Source organism: Ammodytes marinus (assembly GCF_949987685.1).
Source record: "Ammodytes marinus genome assembly, chromosome: 7".
Classification (NCBI taxonomy): domain Eukaryota; kingdom Metazoa; phylum Chordata; class Actinopteri; order Uranoscopiformes; family Ammodytidae; genus Ammodytes; species Ammodytes marinus.
In genome coordinates, this window is record NC_137211.1 from 11,316,064 (window position 1) to 11,343,639 (window position 27,576).

Consider the following 27,576-nt stretch of genomic DNA (forward strand, 5'->3'; position numbering starts at 1 on the left):
GACAATAACAAACGGGAATTTTAAATGTATTTTGATACTATAAAATGTATTTACTTTGGCAAAACCTTTACAATGCTGAGAGTTTTAACCTGTCGCTTGAGAAGAATACAAAATGACATGCAGTTCTAATATTATCCACTAGGGGTCTCTCTAGTCTCGTCTCTTCACAATGGCTTGTATAACAACCGATGTGAAGGGTTTGTATAGGCCTATTTGAGGAAAATGGTAAAAATTGCTGTGGATTACATCAGCTGACTAGAATTTAATACTATATGCATTTATAAACACTACAATAGCTGATTGATTTATGTGAATAATCTCAAATTAATTATTTTAATTAAAAAAATTAAAAATTCACAAGGAGAGATAAAACATATCAGCAAGAAAACAACGCAAGAGGGGAAAATACTGCACGCACAGGACACAAGCGGTTTTATCCAGTGTCCAGGTTGACATGATATTTTCCTTTAATTTAATATAAGAACCTCACACTGAATACACTTTTAAAAGTCTGGGCGCGAGGATTGACTTGAATTCTCGCGATGATTCGACGTCAAGGGGAGTGTCAAATTCCAAGAGAGAGGAGAGGGGAGCCAGAGCGAGGGGCGCAAGGGTACGTTTGTAAACACTTTATTACCCTTTAAATTCACCATAGACGTGTCGACTATACGAAACTATGACAAAGTAGCGTTCGGCATAGCCAGTTTTCAGTGTTTTATATTGTTAAATCCACACGTCTATTTAATTGTTAAAACTGTTGTAGCAGTCACAACGCTTCATTCGGACCCAGTGTTTCGCTTTGCACTCAAGTGTCAGTCCCGCTAACCAACCAACTGCTAGCTTTTTTTTTTTTTTCATTTGTCATTTTCACAGTTCAAAATGTCTTTAAAGACACCGGCTCACTTCTGATATAATTAAATTAGTGTTGGTGTGTGTTTGTTGTCTTCACTGAAGCTGGTAGCAGCGCTGTTATTACTCATTTTGAATGTGCGTTCGGCCCTGTTGTTAACGCTAGCCCACACCAGCTAGCCATTAGTTTTGTGGTGGATACAAAAAGTTAATTTCGTGGTTTTAACCAATGAGATTCAGCTTTTCGACGTTATTGACAGGGCTCGAGGCTTTGCGTGCGCCAGATGCCGTTGATTGACGTGATTTAAGCCAATAGCTGAAAGAAAAGGCGGTCTTGTTACGGGAAAAGGCAGGGTTAGGTATGCCCGAACATCGCCAGACAGTAATGAAGGCTAAAAAAGACCGAACTTTTTCAAGCCTGTGAACCTTGTCTGGAAAAAGGAACTAAAAGTTACCAAGACGTTGGGGATTTCAGTTTGAAATGCCCGAAACCTCACGAAAAATACTTGACTGACATTTTTTTTGTTTTGGGGGGTTGGTAGAATATGCTGTAAGAAGAGCCTCCATGGAACTCAAAAGTCTCAAGTAATAATGATATCCATAGTATTGCAATCTGAGCTGTGGAGCGCCCCAGGAACCGCATCCCCATGCATGTCAACACCTTCATTAGGAATGTAGGTCATGCTTTTGGCAGAGTTGTACCTCATTCCATCACATAGCGTTATGCCAGAGAAAACTGGAGCCTGTATAGTCCAGACAAACACCTTGACCCACTCTAAATAATGAAATTGATTTAAAATCTCGAGAAATTTAAAATTCTTTGCTGCACCATAAACATCTCACATGCCGTTTAATGTTTCAAAAGTATAGGTCGAGCATGTCTGCTAAAAGTTATGTATAGGCAATGGCTGAGATTGATGTCAGTGATTCTAAGCCTTTTTAATATATTAATTAATTTAATTTATTCATTACATCATTAAGCATAAATTATTTAGCAAAATTATTGTCAGCACCAGAGGTTCTGCAGCCTCCGATGAGACTATGTATTTGTAGTAAGAGTGACAAAACTTCACAGCAAGTGCTTGCCGACCACAAATCAAATTAGCACAGTGTTTCTGATTTATTTTCAGAAAACTGCCCTGGGTCCAACTGGTATTGTCCTACATTGTCTGCTAGCTCGGCATGGATTTGGCTTTTAGACCTTGTTAGTTATGCAGACATGGATATAGGATTTCATTTGTTCCATTTACAAAATCTCAGGTTTGCTTTGCTTAGATTAATACTTAGCTTATACTTAATATATAATAGTTAATATAGCCCAAACTTACAGAACGTCACCTGGGATCCGGCTTATATTAATGATCCTTTAATGATCATTTGTTGACTGTGTTTTTCTTCTGCTATTTCAACATTTTACTCTCTCTCTCTCTCTCTCTCTCTCTCTCTCTCTCTCTCTCTCTCTCTCTCTCTCTCTCTCTCTCTCTACCCCTCCCGACCTCCCTCCTTTCTTTTTTTTTCTTTTTGTGGGGTCTCCCCTACCCTCTGGCAATTCAAGCCTCAGATTCCAGAGTCATGGCTGCAGTGCAAGCTATTAATACAGTTTGTTTAGTCAGTTTCCTAGCAGGCGGCATCAAACACTGGATGGCTGTGGCTGATTATAGATGGGACTCGTTCCCCTACACCTGCTGAGTCGGAGAAATACAAGTTAACTGTGGGACTTTGGCAGCAGCTCAATGAGAAGGACAGGAATTAGAGCACTTTGAGTGCTTCCATGTCACCTTGGATGAATGGAGGTGAAAATAGGTGGACTTGATACCCATGCCTGAAAATGAACATTGATGATGTTTATCAGGCCTAATGTAACTATCAACTGATTTGTTATCCCTCACAGGGTTTAAGTCTTCATGAAGCTGAGCATTTTACTATGCAGTAAAACATAACACTGTCAAATTGTTAATTAGTTTATTCTCATTGAGTCGAATTGACAATCAAAGTACATTCACACTCACAGTGTAGTGTCATTCTTTATATACATGAATCTAGTTGAGGGTTACAGATAGGTTGGTCGTTTTTGAAGATGGATTGCCAAAACCAAGCAATAGATGCTTGATAAATACCTTAACACATCTGTTTTAATCAGTGTAAGATATTAGTTGGGGCATGTATGAAAACAAATGGTATTTTCCACGCCCGTCATTTAAAATTTATGGTGGAAATCCCATATTTCACGTTGGTGCCAGACAGCCAAGTGAATGTCTAGTATGTCTGTACTAAGATGTAAACTCTGAAATCTGTTCCCACTCCTGACGCCAGATGTGTCCATTTCCCCACATAGTCCACACCCTCGGTATAACGAGCTAGACGGAGTATCTCGTTTGCAGACACATCTCTGCTCAAATAGACTCAGTGGATTGGAAGCACTTTGTGAGGGCCCCGGCACCAACCTGTTGCCTTTCTCTAGAGCATGGCAGGTCTGCTTCATCTGCCCTTCGATCAGAATAGACAGAGACAGTGATTTTGCCTGCAAACAAAACGCAAACCCCCTTTCCTGATGGAGCAGGGAGACACAACGGTTAGGCCTGTTACAGGCTCGGTGTCATGGGAGAGCGTTGCATTGCAGAGCAAGGCTTCAGTTAATCATGTGTTGGCTCAGGGGCAGAGTGAGAGATGCAGGGAGGAAGGAGGAAAATATACTGACTTCAACATTGGGAAAATGTTCAGACATTTATGCCTGGCCAACATAATGAATAATCTGTCCCACTCAATAATGTTAGGCTACATGCTCGATCCATATAGTAGGGATAATAGTCATTAATATGGTCAGAAAGTCAGTATTATGTCAAAAAAAAATATTGCTCTCAAGTTTGTGGAAAGTAAGTAAGTACGTTACGTCGGATAATGCGACAGCAGATTATACAAATTAACATGTTTAAACAAGCTTTGCAAACAGTTCACATCAACACGGAAGTACTGAGCAAGTCACAAAAGACATGTTAATATCAAAGGGCTAATATTAAATTATTAAGGTTGGATGCCTGCCCTGCCCTGCTCATGCGTTGTAGCGGAACCGTTGTTGAGTACTGCGTTAGTGAGTGGCTTTTGTTTACTGAAAGGTTTCTACTTGTATTCACAGCGGGGCTCCACGATGCATGTTGGTAGTCGCTGTACAGTCAGTGGGACATAATTGTGTAATAGCTGTCAGTCGTCACTTTAAGCCAGTTGAGAATGACTGCTAAAACATTTATGTCCATCGCCAGCCACAACTTCCTGATTTAAATTCAACGATCAAGTTATTTTTCTAAACCTCCCAGTTTGTCTTGACGTGCTGAGCTTTCAGCTGTGCAGAGCAGTGCAGGGTGGGGTGGATTGGGGGAGTTTGGAGAGGTTTGTGAGGAGTTATTCTCCTCTGTGGAGAGAGCTGATAGAAGCAGCTTTTTAACTCTTTGAAATTGCACTCAGGAAGAGAGGGATGTAGTATGTGCTTTGTAGTCATGTGGAAGTGTTTCCAGTGCATTGAAACCCCCAACAATGCTATCCATACCTTCCTCTATTTTTGCACAATTTCCAAATATTTTTGCATGTGTTAATAGCATCCCAATAACATCCTTCATATTGTGGTATTACAGCATAGCGCTGGTCAATGAAATAAAGTAAATACATATCTAATCATCCTAAAATTACTTTCATTGCAGTTTTAAATGAATAGGTAGTGGGTATTTAATATATTTAATATGACAAGAGCTACAACCAGGGGCCTGAAGTCTGCTCAAAATGTTCAGAATGTGAAACTGGTCAGCAACTGTAATTAATGAGACAAACATGTCAGAGGCGAGCCAACATGAAAAAACTACTATTGTTCTCTTATGTAACTGAAAATAATCATTATTACATTGAACATTTTAGAGTTCAATGTTTTTTTCTGGCATAGATTTCAGATCATACTGTTAAGTCCTAAAAAAGTAGCAGTGTTATGCACTATTTATTTTCCTCATAATTCATCAACCACTCGCAGACGTGGACGTGGGAGAAGATTAATTATGTATATTATTGAGTTATATTATTATATAACTCAAGATATTTTGAAGACAAGTTAAATATTATGATAATAGTTTGAAGGCTGTCTTTTCTTGGACTTAAAGGCCTACTTCACCGGTTTGAATATGAAGGTGTATTGAATTCTGAGATCCTATGTAGTATAAATGTGCAAAAAAAATTGAAATTGGTTCATCCTAGCCTGAGAAAAGGCAGAAAGAGTGTTTTTTTTAACCCTATATTAATCTTACAGTAAGATAAATATAGGGTTAAAAAAAAAACCTTACTTTGTAAATATTACTGTGATTTCTCCTACTGTGACATCACAGTAATATTTACAAAGTAATTTTTTTTTTAACCCTATATTTATCTTACTGTGATGTCACAGTAAGATTAATATAGGGTTAAAAAAAAACTCTTTCTGCCTTTTCTCAGGCTAGGATGAACCGATTTCAATTTTTTTCGCACATTTATACTACATAGGATCTCAGAATTCAATACACCTTCATATTCAAACCGGTGAAGTAGGCCTTTAAGCTGTTAAATGAGTGCATTTGTTATGTTCTAGCTGAATAAAATAAAAAAAAATTCACAGACTACCTCACCCACCCCTATTGTACATTATAATATGAAACATTCGGCATACATGTATTAAGTAAAATAATGCTATATTGGATTTTGTCAGTGTAACAAGTAATGTTTGGTGATGTATCTTCGTTCAGAAGAAGTAGGTAAGTAGAAGTGGACTGGGACAGGCGAGTCAGAGAGAGACAGAGGTTGAATGAGGGGTACAAAACGGTAAAAAGTTTGGAGGCATTTGAGAAGTGAGGAGAGGGAGTGGTATTGAGAGGAGGAGGGATTGGAAGTGTGTGAAAATGGGACGTCTTTGTGTAAACGCGAGCTGTCATTTCTCTCTTGGAAGCGGTTCCTCATTGGCCTGCCACAATCCCCCCCTGTGTGAAGGAAGTATCACCAGGGAAACTTGGTCTCGCTGCCTCTGTGCATGTTTTCCTCCGTGCCAGGGTTATTTTTAAATCGCATTCGGCTTCCTGCTCAGACTAAAGACTACGAGCCCCAGCATCCCTGTTTTGTTATTTTCAGGATTTTGCCAGTTGACAAATTAGAGCAATGTTCTCCTCTTCTCCTTTCCCACAGTTACATTGCAAGCTCTTTGCAAAAATGGGGGACGACCGACCTTTTGTGTGCAGTGCTCCTGGCTGTGGACAGGTAAGTCTTCTTCTTCCGTGACCTAAGTTTCCGGTTTGTGCGTATGAGTGTGCTGTGTGATATTTTGTTTAAGTTCTCTCTAGCAGTTGACTGTGACTGACTACTTATGATTGAATGTAGTGTACTTCCCAAAAAGGAAAATGAAAAACAACATTGTACTTCAAAAGACACGTGATTTGAATAGAATAAAGCTTTATGTACTGTATACTCATTGCGAGAATAAGCTAATAAGCTGCTGTGATTTTATGTAACTGCCGTAATGATCATCACACTCGTAGCGTTCTAGCTAGCAGCATGCTGTATGGTCAGACACTGCTGTCTCCTTTAGCAGTGACTCACTGAAAGCTCCAGTGAGTAATCAGAGCACAGTTATTGTTCTAACCTGTCACTGTTGACTTCTAGCGCCTGCAGACACAGGTTTGAGCCACGGCAGTGACTCAGCTGAGTGCCAATAATGCGCTCCCATGCCAGCAACATGGTGTATTGTCTGGGCTTGGCCTTATATCACAGCAAGTTAAAAGAAGTTTGTTCAAGGACTCATGACCATTCAACACAGGAAATATCATGTCTGATGTTGTGCTCAATTAGCTGTCTGTTGCCGTGTCCAGCTGGGTGTGATATAAGAGCTGGTGATGGATCATCTCTCCTGGGGTCTGCAGGAAGAAAGTGTTTATGTGGTTAAGAAACATTAGTGATTCATAAGCCTTCTTGCATTCTCTAAACAGAAGAAATGTCTTGTAAGTGGGATTTGCAGTTTGCACAGCAGGCATGTAAAGCGGTTAAACGTGTGTGTGTGTTGTTTGGCTACTACCTTGTCAGAACATTATGGACACACAGGGACCCCTTCTTTAAGTATTTTAGCCTTCCTTTGACATGTTTTTTGGGATGTCAATACTCTGCATATTTCATTTGTAGATAATATCATTATTAATTTAGATGGCAGTAAAAGCAACAGAATCACATTCTGGAAGCTTTTTCAAGGAAAGATGACGTTGACCGAGATGTATATAGCTGTAAATGTAATATTCGCTCGCTTATGGCTTTGTTTTGGTCCCTGCATGAGGGAAATATCTGGTTCTGCAGCCGCTAAATGCTACATTATGTTCATGCGTTAGCGTAAGTCGCAGGCAGGCATCACACTGTGGATTTTTAGATTTCCTTAATTGAAAACGTCGTGTTTTGCAGCTGGAGTTGAGGTTGATGAGACCAGTCGGACTGAACCAAAACAGTGAAGTTGTGAGGAAAACTGCAGAGATATTTCACTGTAGATATGTCCCTAGGGAGATCGCCTCTGGAGTTCAGGGTCGGAGGTTCGATCCCCCGTCTCCCCGCCACATGTCGAAGTGTCCCTGAGCAAGACACTGAACCCCAAATTGCTCCCGATGGTTCAGAGAGCGCCTTGCATGGCAGCTACTGCCATCGGTGTATGAATGGGTGAATGTGGTAAGAAATGTAAAGCGCTTTGGGGCTGAGAAAATCGGCTACAAGGCGCTATATAAGTCAAGTCCATTTACCATTTACCATTTACCCTATGAGCGACCCCCTTTCACACAACAACACACAATTCATTGTTAGCCTGATTATTGGGAATTAAATTGTATAACACAAGCAGAAATAATAACAATGATATACAATACATTTTAAAGGCACAATTTTGATTTGGATCAGGAATCTGATCAGATAAAAGCAAAATACCTTCCAAGGTGACCAAGTGTTATTTTGGTTTGTACCCGAAAAGTTTTGAGCAAAATTAAAGAATTGAATACAGTTAAAGTATCATTATACAACTTGTTATGAAGCTTAGGCGTGCTGTCTTTATATTTATCATCTCTGATAATATTATTTATTTACATTGAGACACGGAACATGAGACAAGTTCCTTATGTGTAAATACCAATACCAACTGCTGCCCTTTAAAAAAACACAATTGTGTACCAGGAAAGTCTGAATCATGCCCACAATAGAACAAGGACGATTGAGTCCTGGCTTTGCTCAGGGTTTTCCTCTTTACCAAGTCAAAAACAACACAATAACCCCCCGTTATGTGATGCCCAGTATTACTGTGTGGGTGGGGGTAATCCTAGCTGCCAGTATCTCATACAGGGAGATTAGCCGGAGATAGTTTCCTTCACAAAACCCAGCCGCCGCGTTCAGAGGAAAGAGACGGATCAGTCCTGCAGTTGTATTGGTGATGCTGCCGGGTAGTGCTAAAAATAAGCCCCTTGACACTTGACTGTGTTTCCACTTCACTCTCTCACGGCCCAACTTGCAACTGCAACGCGGCGCCCCCAAAAATAGGCTGCAGGGTATGGTGAATAGGCTGGTGCCAGAGCCAAGATTAATTCTCCACCGTCTCCTGACTGATTCACCTCGCCACTTCTCCAAAGGAGAAGAAGTGCCGTGTCTCAGACGATGGCGGCCGGTGCTCTCTTACTCTATTTTAAAGGTCTGGAGTACCAGGCTGTAACTTCCACTGTGGATACTTGATCAGAAATACCGGCGCATAGGAAAAAATGCAGAGCTTTACTGAGACACAATTGACGCCAGAATCCCCATGTTTTACACGCTGACTAGTATGACAACTATGTGTCCTCTGCTGTAAAAACACTACACTTGCATTTTCAGCATCTGTTTAGTGTTTTGATGGGTCAGCTCATTTGCCTTTGGTGTAGTTTGGAGACAAGGGGGTTTAAAACACGTCAGCCATGTGTTGACATTTTCAACCATGCTCATTTCCTACATTTTCTGTGTTGTTAAAATCATTTAATCTTTTATCCATACAAGTCAGTTTCTTTTTCACAATAATTCTACTTTCTGTAATGATATTTGAGCCCATGCTCTGGGGCTATAATGGGACGGGGAAATGTACACCACGGATGCAGTTTTTCTTTATGGCTTCTCGTCACATAATGTACACAGTATAGGCTGCATTTGTTGAGCTGTTGCATTTCCAAGAGATAATCTGTCTGTGATTATTGCTATATTGATATCTGGGTTAAGGTACTATAGGCATTTTCTTAAGGTCACCAGGACTAGCAGGAAACTACCTGAAGGCTGATACATATTTTGTACTCACCTCTTTTCTTCTTGTTCACTTGTTCCAGAGGTTTACCAATGAGGACCACTTGGCTGTACACAAACACAAGCACGAGATGACACTGAAATTTGGACCAGCCAGGACCGACTCTGTCATTATTGCAGGTACTGTTTGTCTACGAGACGAACACACTGGCTCTTTCTCTGACTTTTAGGAGATGTCAAGAGTTTAGCGTACCTCAGGGTCTGTGTGTTCCAACACTGTCTTCACAATCTCAGGAAAGGCAGCTTCGACGACACATTTATGACATGAGTTTCTATATTCATTGCTAAGTGTGAACTAAGTGTGAAAGTGTGACTTTTAATAGTTATATCTGCTTATTCCCTTCTGCCAGACCAGACACCTACTCCCACCCGCTTCCTAAAGAACTGCGAGGAGGTTGGTCTGTTTAATGAGCTGGCCAGCTCCTTCGAACAAGAGGAGGAAGAAAAGAGAGCAAAAAACTCTGTAAGAGTATTTTTTGTGTGTTGTGTTGAATGTTTTGTGAATGCCTTTATGTACAGTATCATTATGTACAGAAACCATTGGAATTTTGTGTGTAGTGAAACATACTTTTTACCTCCTTCTTTCGTACTTCAAGTGTTGATGTAGTCAGCTATGGTTGCTTGTATGATATCATAAATACGCACTTCCTTTTTTATTTTTTATACTTAAACCTCCTACAAGGAACTTTTAAACGTTTATGAAACAGTTTAATTTTTCCCTCTGATGATTATAGATTACATTTAAAAGCAAACAAGATTATCAGTGAAGTAGTTTTTATTAATGTATTTATATGGGTTCGATTTTGTTCAGGGAACTTGGACAAAACTATGTACGGCAGGCAGGCCAGAACTGCCTGTGTTTACAAACGGTGCTAAATCAAAGTTTACTCTGCTTCACCACCCTTGTATTACCACTATTAATCTTATGTAGTCACATATGAATACACGTGACGTTAGCTCATCGCGACGCATTTGCGCTATATTTTCATGACATGGATGTTATCACTTGATTCCTAAACAAATGCCGCCGGCACGCGCTTGAGCACTGGTCTCATAAAAACACAAACTAGAAACTAAAAGTTCCTCGTAGCTACTTTAACCTAACACTATTTTCTCTCTCTCACTGTCTCATTCCTTTCCCAGCTCCCTGCTCCCAACCCTGTGGCTTTGGATATGAGCCTGCAGACGCCATCAAACGTGAAGGTGAAAGAAGAGGAACCGGTAGAGGTGGACTCCTCACCACCGAGCAGCCCTGAATCTTTTTCTGGAGGGTCAGAGAGCAGCAGAGAGCCTCCGGTTAAACAAAGGGTAGGACAGAAATGGGAGGTGGAGAAAGAGAAGTGGGGGTAGCAGGAGTGTAAAGAAAGCAGGGTGGAACCTTAGATGATGTAGAACAGGGTTGCCCACAACTTTTCAGCTTGTGAGCTACTTTTATAATGAGCAAGTCAAGAAGATGTACTTACTATAAAAATGCAAAACATATTAGGCCCTGGAGCTGAGAGGTTTCGTAGGCCCACTTACAACACAAAACGTGTAATATTTCTTTTGATTAATAAACAAATCATTTTAAGGTAATACTCAGGGCCTTTTAGGGGGCCTTTAAGAAAAATTTTAAACTTTTAAAGTAAAATGTATCAATCTGGTAGCCTGGCATTCCCAGACCTGCCACTAGGCGCTGGCAAATTAAATTTGCTGCGCCTGTTGGTCTGGAAACTCTCCGTTTTCAAAAAGACCAGAAATCTGGGCTCACGTTTCAATTGGTTCTATCTAATATGGGCGCGCCAGAGCCCCTTGTATGGTACTCTGGGGAGGATGTAACCGGATGACGACAGTGACGTGCATGCGACGTCGAAGCCGTGATAGTAAACATCAAAGATGGCTGCGGATATGTTGTGTGAGTTTGAGACTGCTTTGGCCTTGACCCTTTATGATTTGGAAGACGGCACTCAAATATTTCATTAGCAAGTATGTGGAATGTTCTGTTTTGCCGACCGACCACGGCAAACGTTTAATTTAACAGTTTAACAGCTGTTCGCTAAACGAACGGGGCTTACGTCACCTTGTGCATCGCTCTGATTGGTTGTAGTGCTATCCAACTGCGTGCAGTGGCATTTGAAATGCACGAGTAGGAGCCGCCCCTTGAGTTGGAAATTACTATTGATCATGGCCAGACCCTCTATCGTTCAAGATATCAGGGTCTGGATTTCCAGGCTATCAATCTGGTGCATTTTGAGAAGAATACTAAGGCTAAATCAGCTGCGTCCTATGTGAGCTATTTAGTACTATTTTCTGGAATAATTTGGGGACACAGAATTACCAAAAAGCAGAAAGAAAAAATGTACAGGTTTAAAAAATCTCTCTGTGAAGTCTTTTTATTTATTTTTTTAATACAGTATACCTCAATATAGGCCCCTGATCTTCGTAGCCAAGAACAATGTAATTTAAAAAATATAAAAAATTTACTGGTGCCAGATCTCTGTATGCCTACTGAGGTTAGGGGCCTATAATGAGCCAGTCAATTGTTTCTTTTTTTAAATAAAGTTGTTCGGGGTCTTCAAAGATTAGGAGCCTATATATATATATATACAGGGTTTTTCCTGCATTAAAAAAATGTTGGCGCCCGCCAAAGGAATTTTAGCGCCCCCCAAAGGAAAATCCTCAGCGCCAAAGTGTTTTTTTTTTTATATATATATAGATAAATAAATAAAAATCTACTTAAAGGGGACATATTATGAAAAACCAAACATTGCCGGTGTTTGGGCACACTGTTTAGGTTATTGGCGTCCCTACCAGCACACACAAGCTTCAAAAAGACAAATATGTCAGTTTCTTCTGGGACACTTATTTCGAAAAAGGGGGGATTTGAAGGTTTCTTCCAAAAAACACCGACTGATGACGAAATCGGTCGGTTTTCATTATCATAAATACTCCCACGGGAAAGCTCACCAGAAACTCGGCAGTTGATTGGCAAATCAAGACGCCCGTTGGTAACCACACACACCTGGCTGAGCCTCCACTCACTCATGCAACAACAGAGGAGAAGTAAGCTGCAGTGTGAGCTCAACCTCAAGCTACCATCACACCCCAGCCTCGAAGCACACTAGGGCTGAATGGATTTACTTCATTTTTTGTTAGGCTATCTCCAGCAAAGGTTTGCAATCTGTTAGTGTGATCAATGCCTTTTTACTGGAGTGTGGAGGAGACTGTGCCAGGAAGACTGAGACACAACATCCGTCCGAAATGTAAGTAGTCCTATTTTAAAAATAATTCTATCCGTTTGTTAGTTCAATGTCTGTAATGTGCTTTATTTTATCCCTCCTATAATAACCAACACCGACTGAAATAAGAGAATGCGGGGTTTAGTCGTTAGCATTAGCGCCCGCTAGCTTTATGCTAACGGTTAGAGCTGTAATTCTTTTGCAGTGACTGTTATTTGGCTCTTTTGTGAGCTCACGTTAGTCCTGCCGTGACAGCCCCTGAGTGAAAAACAGACGGTGAAACTGTAGGGTGTGTTGGAAACTGAAGAGTATTTTTTTAATAGCTTCATCCTGCTACCTGCTAGCTGTCTGATTGTATAGCTCAAGTACACACCGCAATAAGTCTGCGGACAGTGTGTAGTTAGGGTGACCAGATCCCAATTCACCAGATGTGGGACAAAGACTACGTTTGTGCGGGAGAATGCGGGACAAAGTGCCGTTTTTTTAAAGCAAAATAAACCTGTAGTACAAGCAGCAATAGGCCTATTACATGATCTCCAGTGTAATGTACACATAGACAGGAATACTGTAAGTTGTCTCTGCTGGTGTTTGTTTCCTGTCCATTATATTTCAAAAAGCACACAGTATCACTCAGAACTTGTTGCTTATCGAGCCAGGGCTGTACTGAATTTGTTGTAGCTTTGCCATAACAGATGTATGATGTAGGCCTATACATGTCAGCTAGGCTACATGATGTAACTGAATGTGCCATGTTTTACAGGTGTCTGAGTGACCTGATGGAGCCGGAGCCACCAAGACCGTCACACTATCCGTTCCTTCAGAGGAGGATGTGTTCACTTGGTGGGACAGGTGGTCTTCTTCAGGGCCTAACAACAACTGGACAGTAACATAAAAGTTATGGCTTTGCTTCTGTTTGATATGTACACTTCATATTTTCATTCCACTGGCTATGAATAAACTGCTTTATTTTTAAGGATGTTTTTGGTCTTTTTAAAATGTAATGATACTGTTTTATCAGAGAAAATCTTCAGCGAGATGAAAATGTGAGTTTCAAGTAGTCCTTTACTACAGGTAGCAAACAGTGACAGTAAGCAACACAATACATTTTTTAACGGTAACTTTATTATGAATGAGTGATCACAATACAAATGATACATTATCTACTAGATATTGAAATGTTGTCAGATAATTTGCAGCTCTGACAAACCTAAAGCATAATTATTTCAACCATACATTTTACAAAAGATAATGCCTTTCCAGTGAATCTTGACATGATTCAGGATACATTCTTTTCCATTATGGTTACTGTACATTTTTACATGTAAACTCAGTATCGGTTCACAATCAAAGCTTTTTCACTCCACTGGGCTGTAGATCATTCCACAGACCTGTAAAGACAAACGTAAAACAGGGTGTATGTTACCAGTTTAGAGAGTTTATGCATAAATACTTAGCTCAAATTATGTTATTGACTGTGACATAATTAAACAGTATTTACCTGAGGATAATGTCAGGGAAATCAGAAATCTTGATGCCATTTTCACAGTTTTCAGCTCAGACTCCTGTCTGAACAGGTTCAGTTGTACATCTTTTAGTTTAGAACTGGTTAGTGTGCCGATATTTGTGGTAGAAATGAAGCTAAACATGTTTACATTGGTCTCCATGCTGCATTGGCCAAAAGTAAACAAAACTGACAGCTGGGCGTGTGCCATGCCCATGTAGGTAGGTATAGAGTAAATGAGCAGGGCGGTGCATGCACGCCCATGTAGATCTGACCAGTCAGAGTAGACTAGTATTCTTGCGAAGGGGGGTAAGCTGTCAAAACCTACCTTTTGAGATAGAGGGCAGAGAAGGCTGAAAAAGGCGATGAAGAAATGGGAAATGGTAGAAAACTATTGGGTCTTTTGAACAATAAACCATGAAAACCTTTTCTAGTAGACCTTGGAAATACACCTTTAAAACCGAGATTTTGCATAATATGTCCCCTTTAAAACGGCTCCAAATGTGTTTCCATTTCCGCGCCATTCCAGTCATATTACTTGCAATCTCAGTTGTAAAAAAAGAAATCAGGTCGGGGATAATCGTTATTAAACTATCATTGTTCCGCTCGCCGGGGCATGCAGGCTTATAAATGCAGCAAACCCTTTCAGCCGTGAGCTCCGCTCGGCCCCTCCCTCACCTGATAGTTTCGCTATCGGCTGGTCCAGAGAGTACGAGGGAGATGTTGCGCATTGCCGGGTGTTTTGAAAAACTTCTAGATGACGAGAATAAAGGTAAAACTAATTGTGTTGTCTGAAAACACTTCAGACTCACAACAAACTAAAATAATGTGCAAGATTTGTCACGCGCGGACACGCGAGTAACATGACATACGCGACCGAGAGACAGAGACAGAGAGAGAGAAAGAAAATTGATATACGACCTGATCTGCACCTTTAAACATCCCGACCATTTGTTTATTCACTTTAAGTCGAATCCTAGTGGTCTATGACCAAGCAATCAATGAATAAAAACACAGGAAGTTTAAAGCTCCTTAACTCCTGCCACCACAACTGTCAACACTACAATGCAACTGCCTATCCAGCCTGCTCCATGACATAAATAAATCATGCCCTTACATTCAATGCTAGCAAAAGACGTGCCCTATCAACACCATTTACAACTGGTTATTTTTATTTTGACATATTTTTATTAAATTATTAAAAATATGTTTCACTTATTTAGCCTATTTCTATTCTCCCTGTTTTCAGTTCAATTAGGCCTTTGTTTAAAGTCCAAAGTCATGGTGTTTTTAGAAAAAAACCCTGTTAAAAGTAAAATAAATGCATAATGTTCTTAAATCAATGATTAACTGTCTTTAATAATCGTGATAACACAATGTGATTACTCAAAATAATCATGATTATGATTTTTTCATAATTGAGCAGCCCTACCTTCTTCCATGGTTTAGATCAATTAGAAACAATTAAAGTATTAAACAGGTAGGCCTAGTCATTATTAGTATTTTGATATATCTACAGGTTGTTTATTGTGATTTCATAAGCGTCAGTGAGCTCCATGGTAACGCAGTGATTGACAGGCTGACTGAAATGCTCTTGAGCTGGACAGAAACTCCCCTCTCCCAACCCAACACCCCTCTTAAAATACACAAACCGTTTGCCTTTACTGTCGCGACCCCAAAAAAAGTCGGTCGCGTACTGACCCCCCAAAGGCCCATTCTGAGCCAGGAAAAACCCTGTATATATATATATATATATTTTTTTTTAAGAATGCCTCCGCGATCTACCCACAATGCCTTTGCGATCGATGTAATGGGCACCCCTGATGTAGAAAGATTATATGTCTCATGATTCATGTCATTATGACTTTTTCAGTATTTTTTGCAGTATGCCTAGCATGTTGAAACCATTGTTTAAAAATGTTTAATGTAACTTACCCCGCTTTGATTCTCCTAGGACACAGCACCCAGGAGTTCAGCACCTACCCCGACTATCGTGCGTCCAGGTTCCCTCCCACTACACTTGGGCTTTGATGCCTTTCAGCCCACCATGCCCTCACCCACCTCTGTCATCACACCAACACCACCTTCCAATCGAACTTTGGGGTGAGTAAAGTTCTACACCGTCCTACTGATTCCTGCTGACCCTTTTGACCCTAATTTAACCCTTGTATTATATCCCTAAATTCCCTATAACTATTTACGCTCTTTGAGAAACTGATTTTGCACCCTGTATGACGATATCCTAGCCTGGCACCGCCCGCCTATGTACTTCCGCTCAATTTTCATTTCCCTACAGCAGTCAGTCTGGGCCTATATTAGTGGGTTTTCTCCACCAGATTTTTGGCAGCCAATCAGCGAACAGAGGGAGTGGCTGAGAACAATGATGTGCGCCAGTTTCAGTTGTAGTCAGAAGAAGCCAACGCATGACATACGTCACGACCAAAGGTTATGCTGCAATTGGTTGGCAGATCCAGAGTGGCACTGGGCATATCCAATAGTTTTAAACTTCAACAGACACCCGTCTTCAAGTGAGTTAACGTTTGTCAATTGAGCGATTCCAGACCCTCTGTACAAATTAAATGAAGTACGATGGTCTCGTAGAACCAGGCTAACGATATCTTGGTATGACAATATTTCATGTATACTCTCTTTCAGCTGATAATACCATTGTTTGTGAACCTTTCAAACGGATGATGCCATCATGTTTTATCTAGCTGGACAAATAAAAATGTCCTTATCAAACCTACACATGTTGTGTCTCTAAAATCCTTGTGTTTTTGATTTTGTTTTATATGCACAGCTTGGAAAAGTAATGATGGATGGATATGTAGATTTGTCCCCCTAAATGGTGATGGTTGCTATGTTTACAGAAACCTTAGAGTCATTTATACAATCATGACTGAACCTCCTGTTCCTGTTGTCCGTCTGCTTTCTGTCTGTCTAGTTCGCCAACCAGCCACTACCCAATGATGATGCTTCCCTCTGGTCAGGCAGTGCCTGTGCTCCCTGGTCCTCTGCAGATGCCCTCTGTCATTAATGTAAGGCACGCCAGCAGTCTAAACATGTTGTAATCCAATTTCAAGTTGTTTATATGAGTTTATTTGTGTATCTTCTCCTGTCTTCAGTTGGCCCGACCCATGTGCATGGTACCCAACATTCCTGGGATCCCTGGTCCTCCTCTGGGAGGCAGCAGCAGCAGCGGCTCTAACTCCCCCTCTGGCTACAGCATCCACTCAGAGGCCAAGATGGTCAGCGCTAGATTAGTTCTCTATTTTTATCTCTCTGTCTGTTCTTTTTGTCTCCATCTTTACCCTCCAGCCTTCTTCTGTACTGGCTTAGTTTGTTCATCATATGACTTTTTTTGTTGTTGCCGTTACTTGTTTATATAACCCTTACACCAGGACAACACAATTGAAATGATTATTCACTTTATAACTCTGCAAAGATTCATGTAAAGATTCCATGTTTTCACTTCAGATGGAGCTGAGTGAGTATGGTCATAATTGTTTATAGTATTACAACTTACAAAGAGTATCCACCTGAGTAAATCATGCTATTTTACACAAATTGGAAGATCATTGGTGTGAAGGAAGGCTTCAGATGTATTGTTGGTGTTTAGAAGGTTGTGTGGGCACAGTCACACTCATGATCATGGGTTTATTCATTCCCTACTCCCTATATAATAAACTGTTCACATTTATAGTGACCAGGGAAATCACATGCTGTGTACGCTACATATTTTATTCTTGGGTGGAATTTTTAAAATTGGAATTATATAGTACAGATAATTACACTCAAATAAAATTGTAGACAATAAACATAGTGCAGTGTATAGTAAATAGGGAGTGATTTCGGACTGACATGGGTCTCTTAGTACCATGAACGATTGTCGAAATGCTGCAGTGCACCTGACCAGTTGTATTCCTTCAAGCTTACTTCAAAACTATTACTACTAGCTGGATAATGCCCCAACATCATCTGAAAAAAGTTTCAGGAACATTTTAAGTTTGGTTGGCTGATACAAAGCTACAAAGGCCCCAGAGTTGATTAAGATAGAACAGGATGTTACATAAATGTGCTGCTGAATACAAGTGGTAACCGTGTGACACTGTCAGGTCAGCACGAGTGAAGACCTCAGCAGGATAGGAGCACTTTAAAATGAATGCCTTAGATCATTCAGAAAGGTTTTTCCAGAGGCAAAGAGTTGTACAAACTGGTGCACTGCTTATTGAATTGAATTAAAACATCAGATATCTAGCAGAGAACTGAGTAATTGCATGTCAAATATTTAAACTGAGCAGTCTTGTCTGCAGCAACATTTGCCTCCAGAAATATATTGGCTTCCATCACACAATGCTGTTAGTGTGTTGAAAAGTGTGTCTTTTCAGTGCTTTTTTTATGCCTACATTACTCCATATACTGTTGCTTAGGGCTGTTTATTCTCATCCCTGTGCTTGAAATTGACTTGGGTCATATCATTGTTGTTGTCTGGTGTAGCGTCTGAAGGCTGCGCTGTCCCAGCTGAGCCCGTCAGGACACAGTATGGGGTATATGGCCATGGGCAGCAGCCCCATGGTGCCTCATAGGGCGGAGCAGAGCCAGCTACTAGTCCAACAGCCTGATGCTCCATCACCTGCTCAACCTCAGGTACAATGTGTTGTCTATAGGGCAATAAACCGACTCTGCAATGACTTTCTAAATTTTCGGAAAACCTGAAGATGAACAAAAGTAACTGAGCTAAACTATCTTTATTAAATGACATATCACCTGTTTCAGATACAGTAAACTGGGGCCGTACTTGTAGAGAGATGACTACAGTGTTCTTTGACATGAAACTATGACTCAGACTTCCCTTTTCTCTCTTCGTCTTTTTTCCACTCCCCTCCCCTGTCTCTGTTTCCTTCTCACCCTGTCCCCCCCTAGGTATCTCCAGCGCAGCCTACAGGTGGGCGTCGGCGGCGGACGCTAGACGATGACCCTGACGAGCGAAGACAGCGCTTCCTGGAGAGGAATCGGGCCGCAGCTTCACGCTGCAGACAGAAACGCAAAGTGTGGGTCAACTCCCTAGAGAAGAAGGCTGAAGAGCTCTGCAACATGAACATGTCACTGTCGGTGAGTGGGATGAAATGTGGCCTGTGGGAGGCCCGTGTTGGTGTGTCACACTGACTGTGCCCGGTTGACAGCCTTTCAACCAGTTGGTTGTTAGCTGTTTTTTAGTTTCAGGGAATATTGGGTACTTTTACAAATGGATGAGGTTACAGGACTTGTAACCGTGAACTGGTTATGACTTGTTTCACATCTTTATTGTGTAATTTGGTGGTGTCAGGTTATTTTTACACTGTAACCACGTCGCCACTGACAGATGTACAGTAGTGGACACCATTTCCCTTTTTAACAAATCCATTTAAAAAATATATATAAAAAAAATGGCGTTTGGTGTTAAATGCCCCAGAATTAGTTAAGAGTTTTTGGGGGTATACTGTGTGTCTAACTAATATATGAATTCTCTATGAATTAGTTGGAAAAAGTGTTGTACATCTTAATTTTTTTATCCTTCAGAATGAGGTGTCTCTGTTGCGGAACGAGGTGGCTCATTTGAAGCAGTTGCTCCTGGCCCACAAAGACTGTCCTGTGACGAACCTACAGAAGAAGACTGCCTACTTAGGTGAACCTTTTATAATTATGCCATGCCACTCACCCGGAAGCTTCTGACATTTCATATTCTCACTGTTAATAATTCAAGACATGATCTGGGCAGTGGCGGCTCCTGACAATAATCTCAGGGGGGGCAATTGTTGCCATGATGGGAAATATGACCCAAAATTAACCTAAATCAGATAGCATATGACAATGTCATATTGCATTTAACTGTTTGTTTTTCCTGTTCATCTGGCATAACCACTCTGGCAACATTAGACAAGCATTGCACTGTACAGTATTTTTGGAAATTAAGTTAGTTAATTTCTTGAATAAAATTATTTTAGCTCTAAAATGATTAATTATCCGGCTGTGGCCATCACAGATAACTTGTCATCTACCAGTGTGCTCCTCAGATAGGCTTCCTTTAAAAGTTAGGAGACAAAAATGGATGCTGGCATAGCATGTGCAACATTAACAGTGCTAATCATCACATTGGTTTGGGTTACTACTGTCTACAGCACTTGGTAGGCGGGTTTATGTCGGACGGTGAAAGCAGCTGTCAGCTAAACGACGATCAACAGCTGATCACCGTTCAATAGCCGATCAGCTGTTGAACGGCGCTGGCTCGTATATGCAGATTGATGTTTAATGTTTGTTTTACCTTTTCTGAGAGATGATGCATAGGGGTGACACCCAAAGTTATCCATGCGGTCTCTGTGCTGCCATCAGGATGGATAAAAAGCCAGTATACAGTCCATATCATCATGCAGCGGCAGCAGGACAGAGCGTTAGCGCATTAGCATCCTGCTAGCCTCGTTAGCCGTTCAAACGAGCCCCGTGAAAATCCGCGTTTATAAGATCCCCCAATCCATCTTGGTAGATACTTGCTTGATGGTTACATTTTGTCTGGGAAAGACCTAGTCCGAGTCCGATCAAGTAAGTAGCTTGCCAGCCTAGCCTGAGTTGATATAAAGTTGTGTTGGTCTTGAATATGACCGCTCTGGGCTGCATACTGGACATGTGACTGTATCAGTCACTGTAATTGGTTTATTGTTTACTGTACGTATGACGACAACACGTTAGTGCGAGCACCCCCGGAACCCATAGAGATTGCATTGCGAGGCTTGCAGTTTGAAAAAAAAAAGTTTTACATTGATGTCTATGAGAGCGCTGGGGGCGATTTTCAACCAGCCCGACATCGCCCCAGAGTGACGGTACAGAGCACAGACGCTGATTGTACAATGATATTCAGACTTAGATGCAGGTAAAAACTGTATTGAAATCATAAATTATGATTATTAATACAAAAAAAAAAAAAAAAAACATCATCATTATTATTCATTATTATATTTTCGTTTTTTGCTGATATGGCTCAAGGAGGGCGGCGCCCTATCGCCCTCTATGGGCGAGCCGCCACTGGATCTGGGTACTGTTAAACAACTGCTAATCAACAAAGCCTTTCATTAAAGGTCACATATTATGCTTATTTTCAGGTTCAAATTTGTGTTTCCATTAGAAACGGTTTTCATGGTGCAATGTCCAAAAAAACCTTCATACTTCTCACGGTGCCATTGTTGAACCTTATCTTTACAGCTTCTGTCTGTAATGCTCTGTTTAAGAGCATGTTCCTTTAAGCCCTGCCTTCCAAAAAGCTCAGGCTGCTCTGATTGGCCCTGTATCTGGGGGTCGCTTATCACAGGTAGAGGTAGCACTAATTTAGATTGGTAATGAGGGGGCATATCCCTTATGATGTCATAAGGGGAGAGAAATCTGACTGGGGTTTTTGAGCACATACTTTGGAAGTCTCTCGTCAAATTGGGAACCAATATTAACGTTGAAAAACCATGGAAAGATGCATTTTGCATAATAGGTGACCTTTAAGGCTTGAATGATGTATATTAAATTGTTAAAAGTGAAATGCTTTAAAAGTCTGTATTTGTGTCATTTTCTTTCTGTGAAGCTGCAGAGGAGAACATGAGAGACACCTCAGAGCCTACAGGGTCCCCTGCCCCGGTGATCCAGCACAGCTCCTTTGCGCCCAGCCCCTCTGTAGGTCACAACGGCCTGAGCTCAAGGGCAGCTGCCGAGGCCATGGCCATGTCTGTTCTGGCAGGAATGGGCCAGCAGCAGAGGGCTGAGAGTGGAGCCTCTCACATAATCATGGCTGCACAGTCTCAATCTGCTGCCAGATGATGAGCGATATCACCGTGGCCCAGGATTGGCTCACACCCATCAGCCAGGGGGTAACAAAAGAGCAGCGGACCCCCCCTCTACCCGACTTCCCCAATCTAGAAGTCAACATTTTTCATCTTCCTTTTGCCCCCTATCCTCTGCTCTCTCTGATCCTCCTGTAGAGCCATCATGCTGTGGCCTGGAGCTCAGCAGCAGCCTTCTGGGAATAGACTTTTAAAAGAAAGCTTCCTGTTCACTTTGCCATAGACTACAGGGGCTGGACTCCAACCTCCCATCCTCGTTCCCCTCTGTGCTTCCCCCGCTCATCTCGCCTCGCCCTCAGTCAAAACGACTCTTCACTGGACTGTTAGGGCCCCACCGCTCTGAGCGTTCTGCCGCAGTGAACTCTTTTCACATGGACACGTACCGCACATGTGCACAGTTTCTAACACGTAGGTGTTGCATAAACGTTCTCGATCAAATCAGATACCAAACAAAACGCAGGGCTTCACATGTTTTCAGCTGGGAATAGTGCCTTGCGCTCCTCGCCTTTTTAGCCACGCACACACCCACACAGGCCATCGCAGCATTCATCCCCTAAACATCTTCAGCTCCAAAGATGCAGTGGTTGTCTAGACGTCTGTGTCTGAGATCTCAATTATTCACCCAAACATTTTATAAATGGTTCCACCTCAAGGTAATCTCAATACAGATCCAAAAAACCTTACCTCAGTCAGACCGTTTTATGAGAAAATTGATAAACTATGTGTGTGATAGGCTCTGTGTGTGCGTGTGGGTGTGTGTCTGTGTGTATATATTTATGTACATCAGAACATACCAGTTTGCCCACTCCTGATCTGATACGTCGATAGCTGGATTGTTAGCATGTGACTTTTTCTATTAGGGTGTTTTGTTCGTGATACAGTATGCGCAGCTACATATTTTTTTAATTAAGATTAGTCCAAAGAACCAAAATACGTTGGATTGAAAGTGTATTATCTTAAAATGAGTTTGTTTGAGCAATAGCTTTTTCTGACCTTAAGGGAATTCAACGTCCTCCCTACTTTCTCCTAAAACAAGCAGTTTGTGCTGTCTAATGGTTTGCAAGTGGATGCCTTTTTCCATTTTATATGAGACTATGCTTAGTAAGTGTGTTCCTCTGTGTGCCGCTCTGGACTTACTGTAACTGTTATTTTCACACTTCTCAGGATGGTTGCACATCCTTGCTGCTCGTTGGAAGTGAGATGAACCCACTTAGTCTCTTTTCTCTTTATCAATCCTAAACTAAAGCCATAATGACAACATAACCCCATCTCTGAATCTCCAAAGACCGCTCGGTACTCTGTTCTTGGGGCAGGAAGTAAAAGGCCTGACTGTAATGTCGTGATTCAGAGGTCGCAGTGACACAGTCTACAGTAAATCACCACTCGTTAACTTTCACTTGCTTGTTACATACAGTCTCAAACACACATAGACACACACACAGACACACAGACGCAACTTCCGATGAAATCTGCCTTAAGATCACATTGGTGCCTCCACTTATGCAGATTTGCTCATGTGATAAACAATGGAAACTTAGAAAAATATATCTGTCTGAATTTTCATTTGATGAATTAAAACAACCAATGGGGAATACAAGACTTGTAGATTCCTCAAAGCCTTTAATATAAATGGTTTACCTAACCATTATCTCTTTTCAGTAACCTAAACATTTGACAATTCTTGCCTGTCACCTGGTGGACAGACACAGGAAAGACATCTTCACTTGGAGGAAAAAAATGTAGATGTCTTGTATCTGAATGGTCATAATTTTTTACCGGGATATCAGTGTATACTTTTACATAAACACTTAATCAAGTGGTTTGCTTTTCTTCTTCTTTTCTTGTATAACCCCCTCCTCTCCTACCCCTCCTCCTTTCCTTTTGAAAGATGTGATAATTCATAAACAAGATATCTGTCCATTAACACAAGGGCATGTCTTTATGCACTAAGATAATGCAAGTTTATTGTTGCTTTGTAATTCTGTTCAGTTCAAGTTTTTGTTCCGTTGTCCTCTGGGTGTTTTTCAGAGATATCAGATCCTTTATAAAAGATGATATATTCTCTTCTCTGTACTGTATACATGAATAGGAATTTTGTTCTGCAACTTTAGTACCTTTCACCTTTGATTGAACCTGTTGTCCTACAGTCCCAATGGCGACCCCGGCATTTTGTTGAACTTCGAAGCTGGCGCTATATTTGGCTGGCAGTCCCTTATAGACGATTGTTCTTATGAAATGAAAATTCTAACTATTTAGCTTTCATGTTTTCATGTAACTAATGTCATTGCCTCCTTTTCTGTTGTTTCTTTGTTTTCTTGTGTTATTTTCAGCACTATTCGACATTTGTCATAACGCTTCTGATTGTACTGATGAATATGGAAACTCATTTTCTTTAACACACAGATTTCTGTTGTGTTTGTTTTTCTCAAACGAAAAATGTCATTAGGCCTTTTCAAGTATCGATCATATCCCCCTTTCTCATATCTTTTAAGATGAATTTGGTGATGTCCTTGTCTAACTTATTTTTTTAATTGGTCAACTAACAAATGTCGCAATGGTCTATGGCATATTAATGTTACCTAGAATTGTTGTGAAAAGAGCAATTTAATGGAAAGTGCAACAATATGAAAGTTGCATACAGTCAGTGTATTAATGGTTTTTCACACTCCCACTGTTGGACTGATGATTTCAAAAATTGTCCTTGTACTGTACATATCTGTACTATATGAATATATTTACTTTTCCATGCATGTCCAAGTGGAATACAATGAACACTTACAGTGCTGCAGTTTTAATTAAAGAAACTACATCTTATGTAACATTTTGTAGAGTTTTGTTTGTTAGTTTTAAGCTTAGATGTCTGGTATAAAAGGTAGTGTATTTGAATATGGGAAATACTGTATGTAAGGAAATTTGACCTCTCCCTTAGTCCCATTTCATTTGTGTCTTCTTCCCAATGAAGATGTTGAGGGGAGCAAATTAACTAATTAGTACTCTGGTTCCTGAACTTTAATAATGTTTCCTGTACTTTTAAATTACATTCTAAGATTCCAGGTGTGGTCGTAGCTATTATTATTAAGGACAGCGAGGCCATGTCCTCAATTTTTTTCTGACTATGATTCATGTAGATAACTGAGGTTTTGTTCAACATACTTGGTGAGTATTTTATAGATGTATTTAGTATAGTTATTATTTTAAATGTTTCCTTTTGGACCAAAAATAAGACCAATAAAAAGATAATCTATTCAGTATCTAGAATTGCCCTACACATACCCCAGGCTTCCAACACTATACTATACTATACTATACTATACTATACTATACTATACTATACTATACTATACTATACTATACTATACTATACTATACTATACTATACTATACTATACTATTTGTTTTCATATGACATGACGTCTTTGGTCCAGTGAGAAAGTAAGAAGATCCATTATACATGTTGAAAAATTGGTTTAATTTTTAGATTATTTGGTATGTCATTTCATTTATAAAATACACAACAAAGCCAATAATTACTGTATACTAACAATGTTTAAGTTAAATGTTGCCATGCTGAGGGGTATACTACGAAACAAACTCAACAGAGCCCGGCTCTCTTTTTTTGATCTGGTTCAACATAACACATACCCTCAGAACTAACCGGTATCACGAAGGAAGTTATCAACCTCTTATGTTGAACGAGGGTTTCGGCTTCAGGCTCTGTGCGCGTCCCCATGAAAGGGGGCGTTTGACCCGTCATTTGACTCAGCTTCCGCACAGACTGGCAGTGGCGTGCACAGGTAGACCTGAAGTGGTGCTGAAGCACCTGCCCTTTTCCCCTGACCCAATCAAGTGCCCTTTTGAATTTTTTTTTTTTTTTTTAAATTAAAGTTATTATTTTTATTTTTTTACAGTGTATGTGGCCCATGCCGACATTATCATCTATAAATGCTCAACGATTAAAAACGTTTGACAATAATGCCCCAATAAATATGCCCCCCTCCTCCTCCTCCGCACACACTTCCTACGGCGCAGAGTGGACACAAACGGAGGCGCGTTGCCGCAGCAGTTCACAGCTGCTGCACACACACACCTACTCCCTGGCCTGGCCAGGGAGTAGGTGCTACTTTATACTCTGTTATAAAGTAGCCTCTATCATGCAGCGCCACACAGCTGAGCATAAATTAGCCGACTATCCTGCTTAACAAGCTAGCCCAAAAAAATAGATATGACGTGATGAACACAACTAATGTCGGCAGAGTTTGTCATTGGTACAGCATGTGAATCTATCAGTATGCTGAATATTTGGTGTTGTTTAGGTTTACTTTAGGCTATATAATTAACACTTCACTTGCAGTAATTTATTTTCTAAATGACAGGCAATTCCCAATTGCTAAATGACAGGCAATTCCCAATTGCCTGCAGAAAAAGTAGCCTTGTGCCTTGTTGTAATGTAACCAAGCAGTCTTATTCATATGGTTGGTTGGTCTCTTTTTATTTACAAATTGCAGTATAATGCCTATAAAGGAGAGGTTAAAAAGGAAAAAGAAAGGGAGCTGCAGCAGGCAGCCCAGGGGAGCAGCTCTCTGCTCTCCTGGATGAAAGCATCCACCAGCAGCAAGGAGGAAGCTGAAGATGAGAGGTCAGAGTCAAGACCAGAGTCATGTTAACTGTTCAGGGCCTTTTAAAGCTAATTATATTAGTTTGTCCCAACCATAAGTTATTTCTATGTTACAAGACTTGCAGTAATCTTGTATTTACCTTAATAGGGTATTATTAGTACGGAGATCAGGGGCCTAACAAAGACTTCAAAGAGAGAATTCGGGATAAGGGATTATTTAAAAAAATCCAAAACTGACTGTTTTTTTTTCATATATGTCAATTTTTTTCTTCCTGCTTTTTGGTAATTCTGTGTCTCCAAATTATTCCAGAAAATAGTACTAAATAGCCCACATTGACACAGGTGATTTAGCCTTAGCTTTCTTCTCAAAGTGCACCAGATTGATGAATTTTACTTTAAAAAGGTTCAAAAAAGGTTTTTCTTAAGTCTCCCAAATTCCTTTGAGAAACACTCTATGTGTGGCCGGGTATTAAAAGTCATTAGGCCAGGGGGGGATTTTGTACAAGTAACCTTAAAATTATTTGGTCATTCATCGATAGAATATATTGTGCCCTTTTTTTTTGCACTGAGCACCTGCCCCCGAAAATGTCTGTGCACGCCACTGCAGACTGGACTGATCTTGTGCCGCTAACTTTACACAAACGGACTGATTGCGAGCAGCTGAGTAAAAAAAATAATAAAGTGCGTCGCTAACTTCACTCAAGAGGAAGAGTTTGTCAGTCTGAATGATCACAGAACAGCGTGTGTGTGCGTGTGTTCTTGTTTGCTGGGTTAGGACGCCAGGGGGAGCCACCGTGTCGGCGTGGTCTCTCGGTGTTGGACGCAGCAGTGAATTAACGTGCAGGCGAGGTAAATGTAGTCATGTGACCCCGCCCGTCGCCGTTGGTGAGTTTTACCCATTATGGCGGAGGGGCCGGACGTGCGGATGGACTGTCTCTCCCACTCCGAGGCTTGTTTTGTGTCTTGAGGGAGGGCGTTTTATTTTATTTTTATTTTTTTGTATATATGTTTTTTAAAACATTCACTGAGCCGTTTCTTTTGACAGCGTGAGCGCTCGTGCTCGTGTTTATCGGCGATAAGTCATGGCAGACCGCGGCGTGGATTCGTCCGCCCTGCCAAAAGAGGTTAGAGACCAATTGGCGGAGTTGGATCTGGAGCTATCTGAAGGTAAGAATGAGAGGACGGGGGGGCTATTGG

General features: G+C 40.8%; 2 protein-coding genes across 3 annotated transcripts in view; both read left to right on the forward strand.

The window, feature by feature from the left end:
• Nucleotides 1–572: 572 nt before the first annotated feature.
• atf7a (activating transcription factor 7a) lies at nt 573–24,573 on the forward strand. Its single transcript, XM_080030967.1, has 12 exons — nt 573–613; nt 6,037–6,108; nt 9,213–9,309; nt 9,540–9,652; nt 10,333–10,497; nt 15,863–16,011; nt 16,853–16,946; nt 17,034–17,156; nt 18,406–18,555; nt 18,832–19,020; nt 19,468–19,573; nt 21,509–24,573. Exons 2-12 carry the CDS (start codon nt 6,061–6,063, stop codon nt 21,739–21,741), a joined length of 1,467 nt encoding a protein of 488 aa, XP_079887093.1. The 5' UTR covers nt 573–613; nt 6,037–6,060; the 3' UTR covers nt 21,742–24,573.
• A 2,717-nt stretch (nt 24,574–27,290) lies between these two features.
• The window catches only part of dip2ba (disco-interacting protein 2 homolog Ba), a 62,219-nt gene continuing 61,933 nt past the window's right edge, over nt 27,291–27,576 (forward strand). For both annotated transcript variants that reach the window (XM_080030965.1, XM_080030966.1), the window contains exon 1: nt 27,291–27,546. In XM_080030965.1, coding sequence (XP_079887091.1) covers nt 27,462–27,546 — 85 coding nt within the window. In that variant the 5' untranslated portion in view covers nt 27,291–27,461. The remainder of the gene's footprint in view (nt 27,547–27,576) is intronic.

Bases quoted from the DNA above. Each gene is read 5' to 3' on its own strand.
- atf7a (XM_080030967.1), top strand. From the start codon at position 6,061: ATGGGGGACGACCGACCTTTTGTGTGCAGTGCTCCTGGCTGTGGACAG. The intron at 17,157-18,405 runs GTCAGCGCTAGA...TGTCTGGTGTAG, and splicing joins TCCACTCAGAGGCCAAGATG to CGTCTGAAGGCTGCGCTGTC. The intron at 19,021-19,467 runs GTGAGTGGGATG...TTTATCCTTCAG, and splicing joins ACATGAACATGTCACTGTCG to AATGAGGTGTCTCTGTTGCG.